General features: G+C 39.2%; 1 protein-coding gene across 5 annotated transcripts in view; it reads right to left on the bottom strand.

Moving 5' to 3' along the window:
• Positions 1-1,786: 1,786 nt before the first annotated feature.
• The window catches only part of Ntrk2 (neurotrophic receptor tyrosine kinase 2), a 426,243-nt gene continuing 401,019 nt past the window's right edge, over positions 1,787-27,010 (bottom strand). For all 5 annotated transcript variants that reach the window (XM_045131575.1, XM_045131576.1, XM_004667007.2 and 2 more), the window contains 2 exons: positions 9,399-9,557; positions 1,787-7,442 (listed from right to left, as the gene is read on the bottom strand). In XM_045131575.1, coding sequence (XP_044987510.1) covers positions 7,257-7,442; positions 9,399-9,557 — 345 coding nt within the window. In that variant the 3' untranslated portion in view covers positions 1,787-7,256. The remainder of the gene's footprint in view (positions 7,443-9,398; positions 9,558-27,010) is intronic.

Below are 27,010 nucleotides of genomic sequence, written 5' to 3'. Positions count from 1 at the left end.
TCTAGCTAAAGGGCTTCCCTATGCCAGTCACAGATCAATCATAGAGCCACATGGGGTCTGGCTTTACATGTGAAATTATGAGGAGGGCGCTGTCCATTGCCTGGAGCTGGACCTCATAGTTTTCAGTCTCATGAGGTATGAGGATTCAGTGAGTTAATATATGAATATCTCAAAACATTGCACTTACTGGGCTATTTCTTTCAACTTAACTTCTTGCCAGTTTTAAAAATCTTGACCAAGTACTAAAACCTCTGTACCCAAGAGACAAGATCAACCTTATTGAATGTTGAGTATCTCCGGTATTTGTCACAGTGATGGACAGCTTATTAACATATCTCAGATGGTATGGGTAAGTCCCAAATGCAATGACATATATCCTTATTCAATCAACACTCATAAGAGAAGGCACACAAAGAGAATACAATATTAATAGAGAGGCAGAAACTGAAATGATATAGTGGCAAGTCAAGGGCCACCTGGAGCCATTGAGAAGTGAACTAGTTAGTAACAGATTCTCCCAGAAAGCCTTTGGAGGGAGAGAAGCCATGCTAACTCCCTTAACTTCAGACTTATGGCCTCTAAAACTGAGAGAAAAAATTATGTTGTTTTAAATCCCCTTCTTTATTAATATCTACCACAAGAAACTAATATTCTTTTTATAAACTGACTTATTTTAAAAAATAAATGTGTCTGTTAAATCTGATTATCATCAACACAATAATAGTGCTATTAATAATAATTCACAAGTATTGTCTGAACAATACTTGTGTGAACAAGCAGGAAAGGGGGAGGAAAGGCTAATTGGGGTATACAGAGAAACAAGCAAGGGCTTTAGAAGACCTGGTTCAAGTTTCACAACATTGATACCATTGTAATTATTCCAATGATAGAAATAGAAAAATATAGTACTTTATACATTCTGGCCTTTAGTAGCCCAAATAAAGTTATGGCTGGTTAAGGTACTAGTAACTCAATTTCCCTCCTTTAATTTATTTTCTTTGAGTGAGATGTACGCTTTGATTCCAAATGGACACAACACATAATCATATTTGGAATTTTGATCAAGTTATTTTGTACCTCATAAAGCCTTGAATTTTCCAAGTCCATGCTGAGTTTTCATTTGACCATGTTTTGCTAATTCAAGGGAAATATAACTGCACCACTGAAGGAAAGTATACAAGAGGCAAAATGTACAGGTGTTAGACTTTAGATGTCATTAGCTAAACCCCACATTCCAGAATCTTGTGCCAGGAAAGTTGTCTCCATCTGGTAGGCCTTTTAGAGATCAAGGAGAAGAGGTCAGATGCTGGCAATGTAACCTTGAAACAACAAAGGTATGACTGGTTCCTTCCATTCTTTGACCAGTTAGAACCTCAAGGGTACCTCAACTCTAGGGTGCCACATTGTATACTCTCTTAGATATTTTTTTCTTGCCTGATGTCCCCATCTTTCTGTGCTGGCTAGCATGGTAACCTTTAGCCACATATAGCTATATTTCAAATATCCACTAGCCATATATAGCTGTAGGCCACCATTTGGGTCTTGGTAATAGAATATTCATATCATTTCAAAAGGGATCAAAGCAATGAAAAATGTCATTCTAATTATCCACAATATAAATTAAAGATTCAAATTTGTGGGTAGATTAGAGAACTTGTATTCAAGGCCATTTATTCTTATTGCCTTCTATCAATGAACACTGTAGTCATTCCCAGTGACCATATAAACACACACACACACATTGTACCTTGTGGAAATTCTATATATCATTAAAAAGTAATCATGCCATGTTTAGCCTCTCTTTCGGAGGATGTTATTTATTGTAAGACATCAGTTTTATTAAATACACTGTAGTACAAGAGACTTTCCATGTCAGGTTGAGAGAAGCTGGTCACATGATTTACAAACAAAGTTATTTTTTAAACACTGCATTCAGTTGTCACTTTGAAATCAGCCAAGATGCAGTGGGTCTTAGTAAAGCAACAGACCTCAAACAGACTGCAAAACAAGAACTGGTAGTATTGGCACAGAGACATCACATTAAAAGAAAACAAACCAAAGGAAATGATAGAGTTCAAATACCAGGTCACCATTGAAGGGGAATTACATTCGCAGAGAGATATTGAAATGAATGTGTGTATGGTCCAGGTATATACAAACATCTCTCCAGATATGGAAGCAAATTCAGGACATCCACATCTGTAGGCAGATTTGCAAGTCCTAGATACACAGGGAGCAATATTTTACCATAATTTGGTCACTTTTTAAGGGAGAATAAATTTAAAATCCACATTTAATTCAAATACCTTGTATTGAAAATATTTCCAGCAGTTTTATACATTTTGAAGCAACAGTAAGATATGCAAGCTGCAATATATAGACCTTTTTGTTACATTTCTCCATTTTCTCTCATTCAAGCACATGGCACTAGCAACATTGATTATGCTTTCTACAGTATATTCACCATTCAATCAATGTCCACTCAGAATCAACTTTACTATACAGAGAAGGGAAATAAAATAAACATGGACTTGGCCTAGGATGCAGAAACTGAAAAATGATATTCCCATCTTTTTCCATTTCATATCCTATGATGTATGTTAAAAAGCAAAATAGTTGCTTGGTTGTGAGATTCACAGTGTTTTGCCTGCAACACATTTACACACATCCATATATATATATATATATTTTTTGATTTGCCTAGTGTTTGTAATGAATGGAGCAAAAGTATATAAATAAATACATACACAGGTGAATAAAGTGAACAGGAGAGGAGAGAGAAATACAAAATCTAAGGATATTTGAGAACCTGGGACTTGAGCAGCAGTGTCCTTTCCAGCCCTGACATGAGAATACCCCTTCCTACATTATTGATTTTAAAGTATAAATCCCCCACCCTAATGCTTTAGAATAACATGTGAAACCCATGTACAAGCTACCCCTCCCAAGTCTCTACATTTCAGTTACACATTGTGAAGAACTGGCTTGGGCTGCTAACTTGGACATCTGGGGATTTGGATCACTAGCCGTCCCTCTCATGAAATTTTCTATAACAGTGATATAGTGCCAAGCCAAATGTTAACTGAAGGTCACGATTTGAAATAAAAGCTCTAAAATGGGAAGGAGATGGAGAGACAAGACAATGAGGGTATGTGTGTCTATATTGCCATTGTAAAAGTTAGTCATTATTATATCTAACTTTAATGATACCATGGTATCATTGGATATCCAACGTGCAACAGGAAAGGGTAAACAAAAAGTTTATTCTGAACAAGAAATCATGCTGCTGGTGCTTGAGGAAGGACAGCATTATACATGATGGCCCATGCACCTCCACTCAGTTGAGGAAATTACTAGGGCTGCTCACTTTGCTGCAAAATCTTGGACATACCACCACTGACAGTCAATGTTTCCCAACATTCCAGTTTACATCTAAAATGCTTGGTCTCTGGACAAACGTGTAATGGGGTGACAGTGGGCAAAGGTGTGCAAAATTTGGATTTGCAAAAAAAAAAAAAAAGATGAAACATCAAATTTTCCTTTCCTGTACTTATATATAAGGAGATCTGTTTGTCTGTAGTTTCTTTTGGCAGGGGCCAGAAAAGGGACTCAATGTTGTGGGATGGTATTCACTTATTTTGGGAAGTGAATTGTCTTAAATCAATCTTTCATCATGAATGACTGCAGAGTTGAGAAGTATGATGTAGTCCTATCCATGTGGAGAATGGAAGCCGAACCACCAAGGGACATTAAAGTGTTTTGGTTTTCATCAGATTTTAAGAAAATTACTCATACTGCATCCTATTTAGAATTAATTATTCTATTACCATGTGCCTATATATTTATACATGAACATGCAAACACACTATGTATGTGCATTTTCATATGTATAAATCAAGTATCGTGTGTGTGTGTGTGTGTGTGTGTGTGTGTGTGTATAAACACCACAGATAGAGCTGATGTGAGGATTTGAATTTAGTAGAATCCTGGATTTCAGAATACCCAGTGTTTTCTCAAGGAGCCTGAGGATGACATTGGTCAGTGACAGGATTCAACAGAGGTGGAGACATGATCACATATCACAATATCTCAGTTCCTTACCACCTCATATATTTCCTTTTTTTCTTCTAACTTCACATCCTACTTCATAAACATGTTAGCAATTGTCTTTCCTAGACATCTTGTTTGTGTGGTAACATCTCTAGTGGATAGAATAATGAAAGGGTAAAGTCAGAGTACTTGGGTGAAGCCCATGTTTGGCTGGAGATACAAAGCATACTTCTAAGCTTCTCTGAGTCTCAATTTCCTCATATATGAAAACAATGAACTACTTGCAAACACATGTGAAAAGTGTTTAGAAACTACTTGGTAATTCATAAATTGTCAGACTAGGTCAGGCCTGGAGACTTTGATTTGCTACAGCCATTGTCATAGTTTTAGCATATTTGATGGTAAGCAATATTTGATGACCATTACAGTTAAGAATAAGAATATTGATTTTCTAAAAATTAAAATATCATGAGAAAGGAGGTACCAAAGGAACAATGATCAATATTTTAAGATATTCTTGGCTCATTCAAGTACTTTATGTGTGATATCTTTAAAATCAGCACATACTTGAGAAAACAGCAGGACTAATAAATAATAATAATAATAATAAAGAGGTATAAATAACTATGAAACTTTGTACTTGCATAGAACCTTTCATCTTAAAAACCTTCAGAAATTAGTCAGAAAAATTAGTGATTTTTTTCATTATTTTTCCCTGCAGAGGAACATACAAGGCTAGAATGGAATGCTCCCATGTTCTCATTTGTGTTAAACAATCAGTTGATCTAAACATATACCACCCTCCCTTATTTTGACTTCTTAAACTATCATCTCCTTTTGTTCTGCTAAATATCTTGCAGTTTTTTTCTCTCAGAGAAGCTTGCCAGACACACAGAGTGACAAACCTATGTATGTTTTTAGGTCTTTGCTGATGGAATCTAGCACAGTTTGTACAAATCTGCTGCTTCCTCATTGCTTCACAGTTCCCCAGTATTGTAAAAGTACCAAGGGTCCTTTGTATGACATATACATGTGTGTATATATCCTGGAGATATGGCTTTCATTATATTATTATACGTATCCTGGAGTGGTCTGTTTTCACAGACAAAGAGAACAAATGACTCCCATCCCTCTTAGGCCATTACAGAACCAAAAAGGACTATGACATTTGCCTTGTCCAAACCCTTCACTTAACTGCAGATGCTATTGGATTTCTTTTTGTTCTCTGGTAATTTATACTTTAGAGTTTTTTGAGAACTGGCTTTTAAAGCCAATAATAGAAAATAAAGTGCTCTAGAAATTAATGGGCACAAACAAAACCTATACAGAGCTCTTGCACCTTCAGAAACAAATACTAAATGAAAGGTTCTAGAATGAGTTAAAAATCACTCCTTTTCAATCTGGCTCATGTTAGAAAGATGTCAAGTTTAGCAAAATTACCCTCATAGAGGATAGCAAATTTTCTTGAGGAACAGAAACAGTTCTTCCTTGGTGTAACTGACTATCCAACTGTAATTTTCTGTAAATTTCTATTTAAATTCACACTCTCTTTGCAAAACCAGTAGCTATGCCAAAAGCACAGGTTCATGCCTGGTCAGGGCACAGTTTCCCATTGGCATGCTGTGCTCACTTTTGTTTTACTGTTTAATGGAGTGAAGACAACAAAACAGCATCCTGACAATGGAGTACATTTGGAATGAAACCACTCTTCCAACCAGATTCCAAAGCAAGAGACGTGGCCTGTGCATATGGGACAGGAATGCATGTGATGGCCTCCATTGAGGTTGACTTTCCCTCCGGGAAGGATTCCACCTATCCCACAGTCCCATAGGTTCTATGTGGATGAAGATATATAGGCTTTAGGGTCCATATTAGGTAGAACCCATCACCAATAACTACAATGTTCAGGGGCATTGATTCTCAGCTAATGAACTCTATGTTCCCTTAAACTCTGTAAGTTAGACCTTTTAAGAATCTGTTCTGTCTATCAGGCACAAGTCTGGAGCAGTAGTTTCTGCACACAAGATATTAAGTGACAAAGACCATGCACAATTTTGTTTGCACAGTTGAGAGGACAAAGGGAATGGAAAGTAGGGAAGGAGAGACTTGCTGTCTGAAAAGTTCAAGAGAAACTTGCCTCCAGATCAAGAGCATGTCTTATCTTTTTCAAGTCTTTGAATGTCCCACCTTACCCTGAAGTGACTAGAATCCATGTCTTTTCAACTGAACCTGACAAAGGCTCAGTAGATGACACTTGAGGAACACACCAGTGCTGTTACTATGAGTAATCATAACAAGATCATCTGAATATTATGATGTGCCATCTTGCGTCCCATAGAAATGATTTTCCCACTGCACACCAGTGTTTGTGATGAGAAACTCTGTCCATAGAACAGAGTTCAACATTCCTTTTACTCCTCAGAAAGGTCCTCAGGGGAAGGTGCCGAACGCATTCCTCCCAGCTAAGAGTTGCTGGCTTTTTTCCTAGGTAGGGATTGATGCCAGCTGGTTCCAGTGGTTGTTTTTGTTTCTCCATACTGTGGTTCATTATAAATCTTTCTCTCTGGTTTTCATCTCCCATAGATAAAGTTTTCCCAGATTGAACACAAGTTTTCCTTTTCATATACAGGTGAAAGCCATCCAATAATAATAATAAGAGTAATAATAATAAATAAGAGAAGTGAATCCATAGAAACTCTCCATGTCTGTACAGCAGTAGTGACAAAGTTGAAGTCAAATATTTGTTTTCCCTTTTTTCATCCACATCAAAGGCAGGAACACAACAAGGCATTGTTAGTTGTGGTGGGCAAACAGGTGTGTCTGCTGATATAACAAATTAGGTTTGTTAAGGCCTTTGTCTATGCACAGTTAATAGGAATGCAGAAGCTAGATTATGGGGAGGGGGAGAGACGCAGTAAGATAATGAAGCAGGGAAGACAAAAAAATGAAAAATGGAAAGAGCAAAAAGAAAGTAACAAAGCAAGGGAGATGGAAAGAGAAGGAGCTATGCCAAAAAGAAGTTAATACTGTGTCTGTGTATGGAGAAGAACACATTGCTTCCCTCTGATATTGTCTTTGTGTCTTGTTGTTAATACTGTCAGAGAAAGGACAGCAATATCATAACACCCAGCGGCAGTTGATAGATGTTCATCCTGTTGGTTCATCTGAGGAGTGCATTGGGAAGGATCAATCTAGGGAGAAGTACCCTAGCCTAGAATATCCAGGTAGACCGGAGATGCCTTGGCCAAGTTCTGGAGGAGAGTGTGGATGCCCTTGATGCTCTTCCTCATGTGTGGCTCTCGCTGCCAGCAACCCAGCATCAGCTCATACACCTCCTGGGGGCACGTGCGAGGCCGCTGCAGGACTCGGCCCTGAGTGATGCATTCTATCACCTGAACAGAGACCAAAGACAGGGTTAGGCAAAGGGAAAATCTCAAAGACAATATAAATGTCAGCACAAAGAGGATTCCAAAGCACCTACTTTAACTTAAAAATTACTGTCTTTTTGGGGTACAACCTGATATTTGTCATATGCATGTAATTTTCAGTGATCAAATCAGTATAATAACCATTCCTGCTTCTTTAGACATTTACTATGCCTTTGTATTGGAAACCTTCAAACTTCACCCTTCTAGTTGATTAGAAAGTCCTATCCTTTGTGACTAAATACTGTTTCAATATGTGGTATTGTCAGCTCCTGTTAAGGGATGGCTGATTTGTTGACAGTTAATATTTTGCTCCTTTAAAATGTTTTTCTTATAGTTCTTCATAAAATATGCATCAAATTGTGTAAATTGTAGTCATTCTACAGTGCTGCTGAACATTAAGATTTGCTCTCCGTGTGTTCCTGTGTCGTGGTACCATCATACAACTTATCTTTATCCCCCTACCCATCTCTTCCCTTCCTGCCATCTAATGTGAGAAATGAGACAATAAAAAGAAAGGGTCATACTATGCTGCCAAAGCTGGTTGCACACTCATCATCCTGCCTTAACCTCTAGTGTGCTGGCATTATAGTCATGCACCACCATGCTGGGCTAGCCAAGGGGCCTTTTGAAAAGGAAGTCCACACATAGTTTCATGAAGAGAATAATTATGGAAGACTGGCTTATATCATGGTTGAGTATATATATATACATAACCACTTTGATTTCACAAAACTGGTATAGAAACTATTTATTCACATAGAGTCATAGAGTGCTCCTAAATTTCACGTGGAGAGTCCCATGCATTTCAGTCCTTAATCAGCTTGAGCTGGAACCTTAATTCCATCTGTAGAAGATGGTGACAGATGGAATTTCAGGCAACAGAAGCAAGCAGGCATATTGGATAGTGGAGCTGAATTTAAAAAATAGAAATGGATATGAAAAAGATAGTAGATGCCTAATATACTGTCCTCAAACACAGACATGTTGTTGGCTCTCTATGGGCTCCAAATCCATGGGCTCAACCATTTTGAGTGAAAGTTTGGGGGAATATTACATCTATATTGAATATGATTTTTTTTTTTTTTTTTTTTTTGGTTTTTCAAGGTAGGGTTTAATTCTAGCCCAGGCTGACCTGGAATTCACTATGTAATCTCAGTATGGCCTGGAACTCATGTCAATCCTCCTACCTCTCTGCCTTCTGAGTGCTGGGATTAAAGGTGTGTGTCACTATGCCTGGCATGAACACTTTTTTGTTGTCATTATTCCTTAAACAATAGAGGATATAACTATTCATGATGCATTTGCACTGAATTTGATATTATAAGTAAATATAATAATTTAAGATAATTTAAGTACATAAGAGGATATTCATAGATACAGGCAAATGCTACATCCTTCTATTCAAGAAATTTAAGCATTCTAAATTTTGGTACCCAATTTAGTGGTGGAAGTGGTAGAAATAAGCCTTCATAGGTTCAAGGAGTGACTATATTATCAAAGAGATTAGAAGAGGAAAACCAAATGCCTGGTTTTTCACTAGTAGTTAATATTCTAGTGAAAGCTATAAAGTGGAAACAACCTTACCGCTTCACTGGAAGAATGTTGAAAACTTGCTAGGCTGTATGGTGCTAGAATGCTACATTTGCCATTAATTTATCAGACGAGCAGCATAAAGCGGCTCTTCAGTCCTGTCATCAGTGGAGCAAGAATGTACCCGTGAATTCTCTGCTTTTCTTCTCCCAAAACCCTTAAAGTTAGGCTGTAACCTTTGGGTATCCCATAGGCTATTTGGGAGCTTCTGCCTCCAACAAAGCCACACTGATTACACTTGGATCCCAACATGACTGAAAGTCTCAGCTGCTGCTGGGATTTAAACCCTAGTGGTGTGTGGCAGGGAGTCTTTGCTGAACCACTGCACACCTCATTGTTTGATAGCTGGTACCAAGGCTGCTTGCCATAGGTGAAGATCTCCCACAGTACAACCCCCAAGCTCCAGACGTCACTCTCTGTGGTGAATTTCCTGTACATGATGCTCTCTGGAGGCATCCAGCGAATGGGCAGCATCGTGTGGCCGCCGACCTGGCAGGAAAGGGATTAAGAAAGAGCATCAGTCACTTAGAACCATGTGTGAAAGTAAGCTATGGAGAGATGGCTTTTCCTTCCTTGTTTTGCTTAGTAATTTTAATTGTTTATAAACTCTAAAGGGATATACACTTTCTGTCACCTCAGATTAACAGAGACAGGGAAAAGAATGATCAAAACAATGTTTTAAGTATTATTTGCACTTCTCTCAAAACCAGATAGGAACCAATTGTTTTTAAATTTTCTATTTTTATTTATTTATTTGACAGAGAGAGAGCAAGAGAAAATTGGTACTCCAGAGCTTCCAGCCACTGTAAACGAACTCCAGACACACGTGCCCCCTTGTGCATCTGGCTAATGTGGGCCCTGGGGAGTCAAACCTGGGTTCTTTGGCTTTCAGGCAAACACCTTAACTGCTAATCCATCCCTGCAGCCCAGAAGCCAATTTTTAAAAAGACATATGCATTTTTCACATATGCATTCATGTGTGTGGGCACACATGTATACCAGCATGTGTAAACATGCATGCGCATGTGTATGCTGTGAAGGCCAAAGGTCAGCATCAGATGTCTTTTTATTCTCCATCTTATTTTTTTTTTAAGACAGGTTTCTAATTAAACCTGGAGCTCACTAATTCAGCTAGACTAGCTGGCCAATGAGTCCCAGTGATCTTCCTGTCTCTGCCTTCCCAGAGCTGGGATTACATACGCATGCTGCCATATCTGGCTTTTACAGGGGTGTTGGGATCTGAGTTCAAATCCTTACAGTTGTCTGACAAGTACTTTACCAACTGTGCCATTTTCACAACCCCCTACTTAACTTATTTACAGCAACAAATAAATGCATTTAAAAAATATCCACTTTAATCAAAACAAGTTGAAAACTCTGCTGGCAGTAGCATCAAGACACACAGGAAATTGATTGACAAACGAGACTTGTTTGTGGTTTCCTATTCATGAGGAAAACAATATCATTGGGGCATCTTGTTTTGTGTGTATGTGTACATGGATGGTTATGTGTGGTGTGGGTGTAAGTATAGATCTGTACACAGGTGTGGGGGGGGCAAAGGATGACTTTGGTTATAGGTCTTAAGATGCTGCCTACCTTTTAAAAAAAATGATATAGGGTCTCTTACTAGCCTAGAGCTTGTCTAGTAGGCTAGACTAGCTGGCCAGTAAGCTCCAGGGATCTGTCAGTCTCTTCCTCTCCAGCACTAGGACTACAAAGATGCATCACCACTTCTGGTTTTTAAAAATGTATATTCTGGAAATAAAACTCACATCTTCAAACCTTCATGTTGGAAGGTAAGCTCTTTACTGACTGAGCTATCTCCCTAGCCCAGATTGGCTTTATTTTTTTTTTATTTTATTAGTTTTCTTTTTAGCAAATACAGGCAGTTTGGTACCATTGTTTAGGCTCATCCATGACCTACCCCCTCCCAATAGCCCCTCCTTGTTGATGTAAATGGGCCGTGCATTGTGGAGTTAGCCCACAGTTATTGGTATGATAAATGTCTCCGCATATTCTTACATAGTAACTATGTGGCCTATTGGCTCAATTTCTCATCTTTGCAATCTCCTGGCATGACCAGGCCATGGAACACACTGATCCTAGGAAGCAAATATGGTTGTGTGATAGCAATAATTAGACCAGTGAGAAGTCTGAACCCTGATGTTTTAGATGAATGCCAGAGAATCACTGTCCAATTTTCATTCCTAACACCTCTTTGTGCCTATTCATTCTGTAATAGGGAATTGAACTAGCAATGTCTGACACCTGTTCCTCCACTCGAGATCAGAAAGAGATAAATGAACCATCATCATCTCCAATAGCTTCACTGATTTCCATGGATGCTCTTAGTATCAAAGCAAATGAGTACTTATGTCTATACAATTAGTTCACATGACAGGCATAGTTACAACTCACTGCCACACAGTTGAGGTGCCTCAAATTTTATCTAGCTTTTTGTAAACCCAACTCATAAAGGTCAAGGTGGCTCAGTCATTACCTTGTTTTTATCCTCCCTCAGCAGCAGGAACAGTATTTGGTGTCATATGAGTACAGGTTTCTCTCACCATCTGCCTGCATGTGTAAAAGTTGTGGCAAGAATTCCTCTTGTGGCTGATATTTAAACTGCAACAGTATGGCTTAGACTGACCCACCACAAAGGATGCAAAAGGCAAGATGGTACAGTTCTGATTATATGAATATCTATCCTGTTTACAATTCTGTCACCTCCACGTGCTCAAAGAAAAGCTTCTTAAATATGTGATGAACCCAATGTTTATGGATGCCTAGAAAGACTCATGCTTTGAGTGTGAGAGGAAACCCCCTGGTCCTGGTAGGCCCCACAATAGCACCAGGAGAGGGCTGCTCTGTAGCCAGGTAAGAACTGGCTCTCCCACTCTGTAGAGCTGGGTCCACCTCCATTCTGGCTACATGTCAGAAAAGTCTGGTAACATTGCCATACATTTTCCAACATGAACCCCAGTAATACAATATTCCCATTTTCCTTACCATTCTCTGAAGGCATGCTTGAGAAGGTGTATATATCTTTTACAACCTTTGTATAATGTTTATAGAACATCATCCACAGGTCTATCTAATTTCATTAACATACAGAAAAGGACTAAATGTGGCATTACTTGGATGATTAAATTGCTTTTACCAGTTCTAGGACTTGGCCTGGGGTATCATATTGACACACAATACAAATAAGACCAAGGTCAAAACGTTTCTACAGACTGTTCACCCACAGAGCAAGAATTTATTGGATATCTTTCAAGTCCTCCAAAATGACATTGCTCTGCTACAAACAGGATGGGACAAAAATCAAAGGAGAAAACTTCTCTGTTCCCATGGACCTTACCTGTTGTAATTGTCCTCTTCCAAAGAAGAGTTCCTGCCTTATTACAGTACACTGAAAGATGCAAGTGGTTCTATTGTGCATTTAGTAACTATTATTTCTCATCAGATAAAACAGATTCCTGGGGTCAAAGTGACTTCCAGAAGTGGTATCTCATAATGGAGACTAACTTTGTCTTCTTGTGCTGTCTGAGTAAGTTACACATCAGTGAAGGGGAGTGTCTTGGACAAGAAGTTCAAGTGTCTGCTAGTCTTCCTGAAAAACAGTATGCGGTTTTAGGCAGGCATTGTTCTTGGGAAGAAATCAGTTACATTTTGTGCAAATGCTTTCTGTGGGAACTATTAATAAATGTATGAATTTCTTGAAAGATAAAAGACTGGAAAGTGTATATAACTACATAGTAGAGAGAGTTTCAGCAGAGAGAAGAGAACAAGAGGGCCACAATTTTAGTGACAAAAACATACTTGTTTGGGGGAATATTGAAGTGGTAATCTACATTTGCAATCCATTTATGGTTAGCATGTTAGAATAATAAGATTGCTGCTGATGTGTGTGGTAAGAAGACTAAGGATAGAGGTAGTGTTATTTTGTACAGCAATGTCTATGAATATTAAGAGCTAGCTCTTCCCAAATTTCTTTGGTGAAATGTATGAAATATGTAATGCTGCCCCTTCTTAGAGGTTTGCAATGCACAGAGTAGTATTCAAGTATCTGAGGAGTTCAACAGAAATGGCTTTATTTAAGCTTTATAGTCAACAAAACAAATAAGAATGTGTTCATGAGAAAGAGAGAGAACCACTTTTATAGACATCCTTGACCAAAATTTCTACAAACATTTGGTGAGTGTGGATCCAGCAAGACATTAGGTTTCCATTCATACTTGGACACGCACATATGGCATGCAGAATTCAACATCAATTTTGATATTAGAAATCTTGGGGCTCTATAAGTGCACCCAGCTATTTCCTACTTGGGTAAAACCAGTTGGCACACTGTTCCATATTTAGTCTCTCTCACTTTAAATTGAGAGTAGTGGTATACATTCCTCCACAAGTAATATGAGGCCAGAATTCAAGCAGACTTTTGTGAAAGGGACTTACAAATATTAATACCTATATACATTTGTAGGTTGGTACCTTCTCTGGCACATTAATATTGAATATTTTCAATGGGTGGCAGCCATTCTCTTCACTTGGCAGTGATCTCACAGGTGTTTTGATTGTGCCTCTCCCCTTAGTGTAGCAGGTACCCTGCCTTGCATTACTAATGGCCAAAGAAAAAGTTCTTGTTTCCTCTACAGGAGAGACAATAAAAAGAAACTCACATTTTGATTGATACATTTTCCATCTGATCATTTATTTTCAACTTGTGGTCTTTTGTGGCCACTTTTTTCTCATTCTTTTAGGAAGCTCTTTGGGGATTTCACATATGCTGTTATAAATAATGCTCTCCTTGTTGTTAAATAGGTGAGTGATGGGACAATCTAGTAAAAGTTCAGGCAGGGCTCATACGTTTTCTAAGCCCATTTAGAACATTTCTGAGCACTTCTTTTGAAGCTCCTACCTCAGGATCTTAGAATATGTCACAAGTAGACCTCCCCCTAAGAAAACATTCACAGTTGTGAAAAATTACTGTTCTATGTTTATTGGAGACAGTCTTTGGATTTCAGGCCACACAAAGTTATACAGTGTGCAGGAACAAATACAAGAGACATTTGTTTTGTGTTTGTACTGTTTGGTAACTTGCCCTTGCTTAAATGTTTGTGGGATGAAATGTGTTCTCAAGAATGGCATGGGGAGTTTAGAACTTGTGCCTGACTGCCCAGTGTGCCATGGGAACTCAGGGACTCTCCAGTCATCAGGTTAAAGCAGGTTGTGGTTTTTTACTAGAGTAGCTAGATGAAATAGATGTGAAATGGGAAATCTAGTTAGCCTAGAAGTTGACTTGGGCTTGCAATTTTTTATTTTCTTCAACTAAGAAAGTAAATTTCTATTTCCTGCTCTGTTATTAACAACCAGTGTGGGCAAGTTTCATTTTAAATCCTGTTTGGCCAAAGATGCAGGGCTATGGAAGCTTTTGGCTGCTTCTAGTACAACATACTCTGTAATCATGTTCTGTAATCAGCCACCATTACTTCCCCATCCTGATCATCCATCAGCAGACAGTACCTCACTTTCTACAAAGAATTACCACTCAGTTGCCTCAATGCACACCACAGCTACCCTCTGGAGTAGACACTGAAGGAGCTTGCCCAGAGCCATACCATCTTCCCACCCCTGCTGGACATCTTCATTTATCCAGACAGGTCACTTGTGTCTTCTGGTTTCTCCAGGTTACAGCAAAAGCTCTGCACATAGCCAGCAAGCCTAGTCATGATTTCTTTCCCAGGGAAAGCCCACTTATGCCTCTTGCAAGTTTCGATTTTTTTCTTTTTCTCCTAAAGGCTCTTTCTCCACCATTTCAAGGAATCCTCTATACTATAGCTTAATGACTGCCCAGTGCCCTGGGAATACAGTGGGTGCTCTCTTGTGCTGATGGATAACCTGCTCCGAAATGGATGAACACTAGTTATAATGTCTACAAGGGGTTTAGGGACTGATTGGTAAACAAACCATGTTTTCAAGTTAGGTTCCTGTGAGGAATCCACAGTGTCCTTTCAAAGTGATCACTTCTCCCTACATTCCTATCCAAATTCTAATCATTTTTCTGAGCTTTAGATCAGACAAAGCTGTAAAAACTTTTAATTTGATGTAACAACTAATAATCAATTCATGATATTCATAATCTCTTACCACACAACAAAAACTACTGGGTGGATAATGAGGGTAAGGGCTAGGTTGTGTTAGTAGTGTGATTCCAGACTGGCACCTTTCCAAGAAAGGGCTGAATTAGACTCACTATGTAAATGAAGCCCAGGGGAACTTCTTATTGTGTAATTGGGGGTGTACTGATCTCAACTCCATGACTAGTATCCCACTTTTTGTGAGGTTAAAGAAAAAGGAGAGAGACTGAAGAAGTCAGTGAAGCCATGAAATACTAAAAAGAACTCACTGGTTACAAGGCTGTTAATCACTTCAACATGGCACAAGGAAAAAACATGAAAAGCTAATTAGAAAATTGTCTGGGGCCCAAGGATTAATTAAAGTAAATCAAATTGAGAAAGATGAATTCTACTTTTTAAACATATCAAGAAAAAATGCTGAAACCTCATAATTCTCATAGTGATTTGCATAGAATGAATCTACTCAAAAATAAAAATCGGGTTGGAGAGTTGGTTTAGCAGTTAAGGTGTTTGCTTGCAAAGCTTAAAGACCTAGGTTTGATTCCCCAGGACACATGTAAGCCAAATGCACAAGGAGGCACATGTGTCTAGAGTTTGTTTGCAGTGGCTGGATGCCCTTAAAAATGGCAACTGTGTTTTTGAGTTAAAATACTAGAGTGAATATCCTTAAATTGATCTACCTGAAAAATATCTTAAGATAATAAATGCTGGATGAATACTAAAAAGCCTGTGGTAGAACTACTTTGAATTAGAAATTAACATTATTTTTAAGTCAAGGTAGAGACATCTAATCACTGCAACTACAAAACAAATTTCTTACATAAGCAATTCAAAGTACAACATCAGTTATAAGCTGTGAAAAAATTCCCTCTGGCCTAACAGAAAATGCTTTTGTTGTTGTTGTTGTTGTTGTTTTTACATTGGGAAGCTAGGATTAGGGAAATTAAAGAATTCTGACCCACAGTAATGAAGATAGCTCTCTAGCTCACTAGTCTTTCATACTTAGAGCTTACTTTTTTTCATTTTTGTTATTGTCATTTGATTCAAGTATATGAATCATCTTTACCCATGGTCCTACTTAATGGCAATTCACAGTTCATTTTCCAGAGGAACTGGGAGATGAAAGAGGAAGAACAATGTGTGTTGGGCTTCTTATAACAATCATCTACACACTGCCTCTCTCATTATCCACTCCTCCTGTCTGTGCCTGCAACTACTGGTCTCAGTACTGTTCTCCCAGTCCAGTCCCCATTCCTTGTTTCTTTGAATTCCCCATCAAGTCTCACTTACCCAGGTCCAGTTCAAATACCAGTGTTGTGTTTTGTCTTCCAGTTTGTCTCTTTCTTCTCCACATGCTCACCCTCCCAATTCATGTCCCTCATATTCTCTTTTCTGTGTTCACAAAAGGCACTAGGCAGGCAGGAGACTTCCATAGATCACTGCCTCTTCCTGTCTGTCTCTGAAACCACTGGTGATGTAAAGATTGGGAATGTTATAAATATGACCAACAAAGGCCAGTGGCAGGTGGGAGGCCATGTTCAGCATGGTATTCACTCAGTAAGTGCAGGATAACCTTTTTGAAAGCCAAACGCTTTACTTAGAAACATGAGGCCAAAGGGCAAGTGCCATTAAGAGATGATTGGCTGCATTAAATATTGGGGCTCCTAGACTCCCATGTTATACCCTGAGCATGACCACTCTGCTCCAGCACTTTCTCCTGATGGCCTTAAATATTCATAAACAATGTAAACTTTAAGAAACAGCTGGACATTGTTTGCTCACTTGTCATGTATTATATTTATAATAAAATGTTAAAAACAGAACAAAAAGTAATGTTGACTACGCTTTTGGAGAAGAACCTGGGAAGAACCACTGAGATCAGTCTGTGGGCACTGTGTGACAATCCAGGAAGGTGAGAATTCTGCTATGAAGAGTGGATAGGGGCTCCCATGGGGGTGATGCTGCTTAGCAAGAAATTCAGCCTTTCCTGCCATGCTTCTCACTACTATCTATCAGGAAAACAGGGACTTAGATAAGCCTACATCAAGATCTCGAAGGAGATGAAAACCTTTCCAATGCTGACTTCTCAAATGAGCATGTGTGACTCAGCCCAAGCTATACAGACATGAGAAAGGTGGATACCATGGAAACATCCTTCTTAGCCCTGCACTGTTTTGGAATTTGTCTTCTCCAGCTCACTAGTCCATTCTCATTTTTAATTTTAATTTTTATTTATTCATTTTTTTTTATTCAGGTTCTCACTCTAGTCCAGGCTGACCTGGAATTCACTCTATATTCTCAGAGTTCCTTCAAACTCATGGAGATCCTCTTATCACTGCCTCCCAAGTGCTAGGATTAAAGGCATGCACCACCATGCCTGGCTCCCCACTCCCATTCTTGTGAACACCTTTCTCTTAGCAAACAATCTCTATATCTTTTTGTGTCTCTAGTCCAATTCCTTGTCTGAGACACAAGAACCTGGAAACCTCAGCAAGGGTCAGGTGTCCTCTATACTCTACAAAGTCTAGAAAGCCTCTGTTACCAGAAACACAGAAGAAAAATGAAGGTTCTATTTACTAAGGTGGGGAGGATTTGAGGTGGTGATGAACACATTCACTATCTTCATTGTTGTGAGTGTGGTAGTTGATAATGATTGTGTTTGCCAGAATTCATAGAACTGAACAGTGAAGAAGGCAAATTCTAATTTCTGCACAACTGGTCTCAATGAATCTCTTAAATCTCACAACATACTCTGGCAAAAACAAAGTATGCAACATAGATTAATGCTCACTACACAATCTTATACATTTGAAGTATGCAATATACATTAGCTACTATTATCCTACACATTCAATTCTCCATTTATCCCATTTTAAAGGATAAGGGTCCTCATCCACACATCAAATGAGTTAATCATCTTCAAGAGTTTGGGGATGGAGTCTCTCAGGTCCCTTATGTATGCAATCATGTCATCAGTGAATAAAGCTAACTTAATTTCTTCCTTTCCAGATTGTATCCCTTTTATTTCTTTCTCCTGTCTTATTGCTTGAGTGAGGACTTCCAGTACTATATTGAAGAGCACAGGTGAGAGTGGACTCCCCTGTCTTGTTCCTGATCTTAATGGAAATTCCTCCAGTCTCTCTCCATTAAGTATTATTTGGCCCTTAGGAGCTTTGTGTATAGCCTTTATTATGTTGAGATATGAACCGACCATGCCAATTCTCTCCAATGTTTTGATCATGAAGTGATGTTGTATCTTGTCAAAGACCTTTTATCTGCATCTATTGAAATGATTGTGTGGGTTTTGTGTTTAACCTTGTTTATATGGTGTATCACATTGACAGATTTCTGTATGTTGAACCACCCCTGCACTCCAGAAATGCAGAGATGCAGCTTATTTTTTTTTTCATTTTTTTTTTTTTAGCACAGCTCAAGGGGTGCTGGAACACTTGCTAAACTGTAGAAGGAAACCACAAGTGATGATGACCAGGGTCTAGCCTTAGATTGTGACTAGCATGCTCTTGCCTGGCTCTCCCATGATCATCCTGAGATTGTCCTAAAATGCTCAAGTCCGCCACCAATTTAGGACATGAGTTCTTCATGTCCTAGTCTGGGTTGTCCTGAGATTAAGGCTGTACTGTGAGGACAGCTCAGTTCTTCCCCCAAGAAATTCCTTCTTAGGCATTCTCCAATGTCAGAAAAGAAAAGAAGTGTCCCTACTGCCCTGCCCATTGGAATGACTTGCAAAATGGCCATCCTGTGCCCTCAAGAGTCAGACTGTGATCAGATTGGATCTGAATGCAGTATGAAACCAGAGCAAACAATAGCAGGCTAAGTGTAGTCAGATGGATGGTTCTGTTATCTGGCAAACCTATCAGAAGATAGGAGCAGGGTTACCTATTGAGAAACCTGCAAAAGGCTTTTAGCTATTTGCTGAACATTTTAGAGGTCACTTCATCACCTTTCTAGATTGATCACTAAAGTTGAGAAAAGTGGCTGTTCCTGGTAGGAGAAATTAGGTTCATCAGAAGAAAAAGCTAGTGCAAAGTGTATTAAAGTAAAACACCACAGACCTAACTGAGAGCCCCAGGGAAGCTCTGTAGGACACACACCTGAGTTCCTACCAACTTGCACAGCAAACCTTCATGGGCCATGACCTTTATTGTCTCCCCTACTGAAAACTCAGCCATCAAAATTGGCCTTGATTTCCTACTTATTCTATTGTGGGTCTTCTCAGGCTAGCATTGCATTTCTTTTACAATGTTTTCTTTGGGAAAACAGAGAGCTCTGAAGTGAGGTTAGGTGTTTGTTGTTTTTTTTCTTTTTCTGAATATAGATGCTATAAATTTTATTATATGCAATGAACATTATATTTTTTCTTCTAATTTAAACAATGTATTTTTAACTCTGGCTATCAACTGTCCATTGTCAATATGTAGAAAAACAATGGAGCTGGAATATTAATTGGAATTACATCCAATCTGTATTTTGTTCTTGGTGCGATGGCTATATTCACAATATTTCTTCTTCTTGGAGATTTTTTCATCTTTTTATGTCTTCCTCAATTTCATTTTTCAGTGTTTTAATATTTTATTTTTTTAAATTTAATTTATTAGTTTTCTTTTCAGTAAATACAGGCAGTTTGGTACCATTATTTAGGCTCATCTGTGATCTACCCCCTCCCATTAGACCCTCCTTGTTAATGAAAATGGGTCATGCATTGTTAGTTGGAGGGAAGCAGGGAAAGCTGTGGTCAAAACAACAACAACAACAACAACATCTTTCCAGTGACAAGCCAGTATTATTAGGATATTTCTCTGAATACTGGTCATCCAGGGCAGGTCAAGAAAATCAAATGAATTATAGGTGGGGTATTTTATGCTTGATATAGTCAGTTTTTTATATGAATATCCTTTAGGCACTAATTGCTTACTACCCAGGGGAAGGTAGTTATGATAGCCCTATTCTCTGTATATCTCTGAGACTCTCTGAGTATTCAGAGGCTTTCCCAATTTAGTTCTACATATAAATCTAAGCCTTCAGCTGAGGGAAAAGAAGCTTATGTATCCTTTCTTCTAAAAAAAGGCACTCTACCCACCACAGTCCAACACAGCATCTGCCTGCTGGATCCAATTCCTATCTTCACAATAGTATGGATCCTGTGATCTCTGGAACCCTGGATTCTTCTTAAGTGTCAATGGGAAGGAGAGACCTGAACAAGGCAGACGACTACATTGGCCTCTTGGTGGGCTATTTCTTTAGAGAAGTAACCCCTTTCTCTTGCTTTCCACTTCCCTATCTCTGTTATGACACCAAGCAAGAGACTCCAAGAAAATCCCTTACGAAGACCAGAAGTGACCTAAGAAAGGGTGAATGGAGTCTCATGAAGTCTTGAGGTTTCTACTATAGGCAACAGTATGTGGGCTGCAAAGGTGATGAGAAGGGGACATAGATAAAGTGCAGGTTTACAAGGGTAGAACTTGCTGTCCTATCATTAGTAACAGCAAAATGTCGACATTTCTCAGGAAAATGTAGCCACTGCAGAAAGTTACTATGTCTAAGACACCTTGTCTGTGCCCAAAGATCACTCACAGAGGTGTTAGGAGTGAAATCACCATGACCCGTATCTGAGAAATAACAGAAGTGCTTTTCTCTATCCTCACTGTTCCTCCACACACACTAATCAATCAGGAACTATCATTGGAGAGGGGAAAGGGAAAAAATTCAGACTGATAAGCTATAAGGAGAAGCTTTGCAGTTGAGATAAGAATGAAGATTAAAGTTGAAGTTAATAGAAGGTAAGCTGAAAATCTTGGGATCAGTCTAAGATGTTATAAGTGGTGGGAAATAGTGACTCACTGGAAGATAGCTTGGCTGTTTATTACAAAACCATACGCTCTCTAGCAATATACATGCCTTAGTATTTTCCCTAAAGGAGTTGAAAATTTGTGTCCATATGAAAACTTGTATATCAGGTGTCTATGGCACCTTTACTCATAGTTGCTCAAATCTGGGGGCAACCAAGATGCCCTTCAATAGACTGTTGTATGTCCAGTAATGGGATATATTTGATGCTAAAAAGAAATAAACTACCAAGCCATGAAGGAAACATACATACATATTACTAAGTAAAAGAAGATGATCTGAAAATGATACATGCTATCATAGCTATATGCTTTGTATAAAAATCCAAATTATGAAGATTTTAAAAGAAGAGTGGTTTAGGACTGGGGAAATTGCTCAGTGGTTAAAGGCCCTTGCTTGCAAAACCTGTGGGCATGGGTTTGATTCCCCAGTATCCATGTGAATCAGATAAACAAAGTGGGGCATGCATCTGGAGATTATTTGCAGAAGCAAGAGGCCTTGGCATGTTCATTCTCTCTCTCTCTCCTTGTAAATAAATAAATACTAAATAAATAAATAAATAATAGGGGCTATTGGAAATGATGCTCACAGGTGTTGCATTGATAAATCTAATAATGTTCTATTTGATATTCTACTAGTGGCTATGTGTCATACATTCATCAAGCCCCACAAATTAAGCCACACTGGGAGTGAACACTGGGTTCTGTGTGATGAGGACAAATTGATGTAGGTTCATTGCCTCTAACCATTATCCAGTTCTAGTTCAAGATGTTGATAGGAAGGTTGTGCACAGCTGGACAGAATTAGGTAAATGAGAACATAACATTTAGCTCAATTTTACTTTGAACCTAAAACTGACCTATTTTTAACTGTTTGAGAATGTGATCTCTGCGGTGACTGGGGCTCTGTAGCCCAGACTTCTCTTTGAAAATGCAAAACAATGTCCATCCATGCCATTTGAAAAATTCAACAAGGTGGTAACCATACTTACAACTGTCCTCTCTGTGTTTTCATCACCATTCACTGGCTGCTTTGCAGAAATCAAGAACCTGACCAATGAATAGGAAACTGTAGCTTGGTGGAAACCAAGGGAGAATGCAGAGTGGAAGGTGGTCAGGAGTAGCCCACCATCCTTTCTCAGAATAAATTAATGTGGCAGGATGCCCACTCTTACCGGGAAACAGGAAACTGTGTTACTTAGGAGTCTTAGAAATGAGAACACAATGGAAAGTACACACTATTTCCTCCCACATCTAATTCTTCTCTCATTAAAAAATCAAGTCTTTCTCTAGTGTTAATTTTCAAGTTCAAGGAATAATCTTGTCAAAGAGGATTACAAAGATTTTGGGAGTATCAGTGTAACAATGGTAAAGAGTTAGAATCAATTAGAAAAAGTAGGAATTGGGTGTTATGAGTAATGTCTTTAATTAATTAATTAATGTGCCTTAATTGGCACACTGTTTTGGCAATTTGTTAGTGAAAGATAATAGAATTCTATTTCCATCAAAATAATTTTCTTTTAAAGATATTAGACTCTTACAGGTAGTATTAGAAGAGACAGACTTTATATTTTACTGATGAGAAGCTTCTCAATTGACAATAAGAGTTTTATTTTGAAAAACTGTAGAGTATAAAACTTTAGTTTTGGGGTACCCAAAATTTGTTCAATGGTAGAAGGATGAAGCATATGCATGTAACAGCTTTGTAGGCTTGCTTGGTATTTAACCTTCCCCTCCCACATACAGGAAGTGACTGGGTTATCTTATATGAACCAAGGATAGAGGCTCCAGTATGCACTAAAGAAAGGATGAGTAAAATGTACTTTACTAATCACATCATGGTCAAAAGACAATAGGAAAGAACTTCCCTAACTTAGTAAAGAGAAGGCTGTGAAGATTCCAGAGCGGTCAATAGCTTCAACTGTGGGTATGGATCTAATGATCCAATGGCACTTTACTGAGATGACAGCACCTGAGGTTGGTAACAGAGCCATGTCATGGGTAACACAACACCTGTGTGTGTATGAATGTATGTATGTGTTCCTTCCAGTAGCAAATCCGTTTATTTTTCTTAGTGGAATCATCTTGTGTCAAATTCTAAGAACTGAGGATGGTGACAGAGTTTATAGTTTCTTCAGGAAGTAGAATCCACGGTTAAAGCTTAGCTACCTCTAGTTCCCCAGGGAGTAGACTAGGAAAGCAGGGGCAGAAGCAGGATTAAGCCGAAGAAACAGCAGGGCATCAGGCACCATTTAACACCCATGTGTGGGCTTCAGTTGAAAACTGTAACACGTTCATATCTTAGAACCATCAGAGAGGGCACCAGTCACAAGGTGAGAGGTATGTAAGCATGGGCAAGAAGAGAAGGGGTCTTTGCCACAGGGACAGGACTAAAACTAAATGGCCAGTGGTACCTACTACATGGAGAAGGTTAAGTGAAAGGCCACACAATCTCTTCCTCCTTCTGGCTTTCCACCATGTCTGCATCCACTTGTTATGTTTATTTTCACTCCATCTCTACTTCAGAACCCTCAGTTTAATCTACTCTCTCCCAAATGTGTTCTGCTAAACAGAGAACCAGCCTTTGTGAGATACCTCTGCTGACCACCAATGTGGGTGTCACTCTCCCTGTTCACCTGGCCTGAGGGTGACTGAGCCTTATGCAGACCCCTCATTCTAGTCCTGCAGATTTCCTCTGAGATCTGAATCTGAATCTACACTCAGCACCTATCGCTTTTTCCCTGAGAAGACTTCTTATGCAAGTGTAAATATCCATCTGCCTTATGGGGACACTTAGCTTTTTCTGGGTTGGGGTTAGTTTGTAACCCTAGTTTTTTGTTTGTTTGTTTGTTTTTCCCCAGAGCAGTGACCTAGCACTAGCTAGACATGACCAACCACTATAGTATCTAGGTCTAAAAGCCAGGACTTGGCCAACCCTACACCTAGCCTATGTGGTTGTGAAGTCTTGTCTGTGAGCCTGACACTACACAAACAGCATCCAAGCAAGAGCAGATAACACTTGGCCCTTTGTTGGCTTCCTACATGGTTCTGCATTCTGTCTAAGGGTGGAGGTTGGGTGTGCAAAGCCAAACAAATGGGAATACAGATTCACATTCCCTGCCATCACAATGAACATGAGCAAAGTCCCACATGACTTTATACATAAACAAAACTGGCTCACTAGCTTTGAAACGACCACAGCAAGAAAGGCATTGATCAGTAAAGGTAGAAGGCAATTCAGGTATGTCTGGCCACTGAGCACCTACAGAGACAAACACTTGTTACAAGGAATAATCTGCTTTTCGTTATTCACCCCACAATTCTAGCCTTCTTTCCCCTTAATATTTAATAGAATGCAGTGATATGGGTGGCAGTTTCCAGCAGGTGTTCCTTAAACACAGCTCTGGCACTCTCTGGCTCCTGAGTTCAGGGCACAAGGCTCTCCCTTGCATGGACTCCTGGCATCAGCCCATGCCTCCTCCCAGCATTCATACAGTGTGATTAGATGTCAAGGCTGGACATAGTCATCATTCTCCTCTCATGGTCTCTTAGGACACAGGGAATAGGAAGCAGCTCCACTTTTATGGAAAGCCAATGTTGGTCATCTGTGCCCTGTCCAGAGACCATGGGCCCCTGGGATAAAATCACATCTTGCTGTCATACATTCCTTGGAAAAGAGGGCTTGATTTTTGTAAGCTTTTGAAAATAATGATGGAGGTCACAGCCAAGCTCTTCACAACAGCATGAACCTGCTTCAGAGTGCTTCATCACTCACATTAATGGAAAGGGGGTTACAGCTTTGGAAAGGCTAATACTTCATGCTAGATATATTCCCTCTTTTAACATCTTTATGATCTATGTATAGTGAGTGGTCTCATATGTTCACAATAATATTTGCACTGAAAGAATATAGTGATCACAGTAGAAAAAAAGAGTCTGTTCTTTGTGAAGTCAATCCAAACCCCTTGTTACATCTGGGTCCTGTGACCAATCAGATATATTTTCCTTTGAGAGATCTCCTTTTCTTATATTCTAGTGCTAGAAGACTGGGAAAATCTAGAAAGTGTCTTTTGGATTTATTCCTTTGTCTTCTTTTAGACTAATTACTGTCAGACAAGTGAATGTGTTCTATTGCATTAACAACTTTGAGTCTGGAATTGTTACCCTAAATTTGGACCTGGCCTTGAGTTTGTGTTTAGCCATCTAGGTGAAGGTGGTCTGCCTGAATGCTGGAAATGAGGCCATACTCTGGCTCTTTATGGATGTTATCACGAGTTCTCACAATAAACCAACAAGCAATGTATTGTGATGGCCACTGCTTTCTAAAGAAACTGGGCTCAGAGAGAATTCAGCACTGACCCACATGAGGCAAATCAGCTAAGCAGCCCCTTGGCTCCCAGGCCAATTTCAATTTGCAAGAATAATCATATTATTGTGGATTCAGTTCAATGCCTCCAGCAGCAATGTGCTACTCTCTTGGGTAAGTCAGATTGGACACAGGGAGGCTCATAGCACACTCCACGTCCAAAAAAAGTGAATAATAGAGAGAAAGCATTCCTTAAATGTCATTATTGTCCGTGGTGGAGCGGTCTACAGCCACTGTACTTGAGAATGCAACCTTGGCAAAACTTTCTAAATGCTACATCTAAGTGTCTCAGAATTTACGAAGTGCATTTGAGGAAATGTCTGTAGGATAAAAAAGAAATATCTATTTTCCTAGTCTTTTCTGCAACTCATGTGGACTTTGCTATTATTTCAAATGACTCCAAGGGTTACCTCACAGCCTGCCCACAATGACTGTACCATCTCTAGTCTCAGTTCTCCACCCTCACTGACTGGAGAGTGTGTGTTGCCTGGCAGAAAGCTCTGTGCAGATCTGTCTTTCTGCAATTACTGGCTGGGTCTAATTTAGGTCCTAACACACTTTGGACAGGAACTCTAATTCCATGTTCTGCGCAATGTTCAGCAGATTTTGTTCACTCAACAAATGTTAAATGCCAGTAATAACTAACACATTCTCTCTCTAAAATACAGAAACTATTTTGAGACAGCATATACATGACCACTCTGATTTCATCTTTTATTTAGAGAATGTGGGGAGGAGCCATACACAGCACTGATTCTGCCAGCAATACTTGATTTCAAAGCCTGAAACTGGGTCATGGTGACAGGATAGAGATCTGGAATGCTAAAGAGCTCAGCAGCACTGCCTGTAGTGAGGCAATGGTGATAATAAAAAGTGTTTTCTGCAAGTCCTCATGAAGGCAATAGAGCCGAGAGTGAGAAGAGCATTGGATAGGCCAACACTGCCCCGGCTAGGCTTTGCCACAGTGCTGGATCTGTGCTCCAGGCTGCTAACACGTTCATCTTCACGGGGCTCAGGGGTCATAGTCAATGGGACACAAAAAGTCTGTTCAGTTGCCTATGCACTTATTGAACACATTTTTGGATCAATATTTATCTCATAATGATGAACATGGTCCTCACTTTCTTAGAACTCAGAGTGAGGTAGAGAATGAGAAATTTCAAAATAATTATGAGTGCAATAAATGTTATAGGGGAGAGGTACATGGTAGAAAAGTATGAGAGACATTAAAATATTGAACAGGCACTGGCAAACAAGAATTTGCATTTTGTCCCTAGGGGCTCTAGGTGTTCCTGAATCTAACACTTTAGTGTCTGAAGAAAGTGGACTCAGGGTTGTGGTAATAGCCAACTTATGGGGAAGTACTTAAATTTTTGAAACCAATGTTTTAGATGAATATTGACTTTGCTTAAAAGTTGTAATTGGATTTTCTCTGGGCTGGAGGTTTGTTAAAAGGATTCATGTGGAATGGTATTTAGGCAACAACTGAAGGTTAAGTGAAGAGAGGAGGGGGACCATTCTGGGCAGACTGCAGCATGCACAAAGGCCCACAAAAGCAGGAGGAATCAAAAT

The sequence above is a fragment of the Jaculus jaculus genome, chromosome 12 (genome assembly GCF_020740685.1).
Source record: "Jaculus jaculus isolate mJacJac1 chromosome 12, mJacJac1.mat.Y.cur, whole genome shotgun sequence".
Lineage (NCBI taxonomy): Eukaryota > Metazoa > Chordata > Mammalia > Rodentia > Dipodidae > Jaculus > Jaculus jaculus.
Note: the sequence above shows the minus strand (reverse complement) of the source record. Positions and strands in the feature narration are given on the sequence as shown.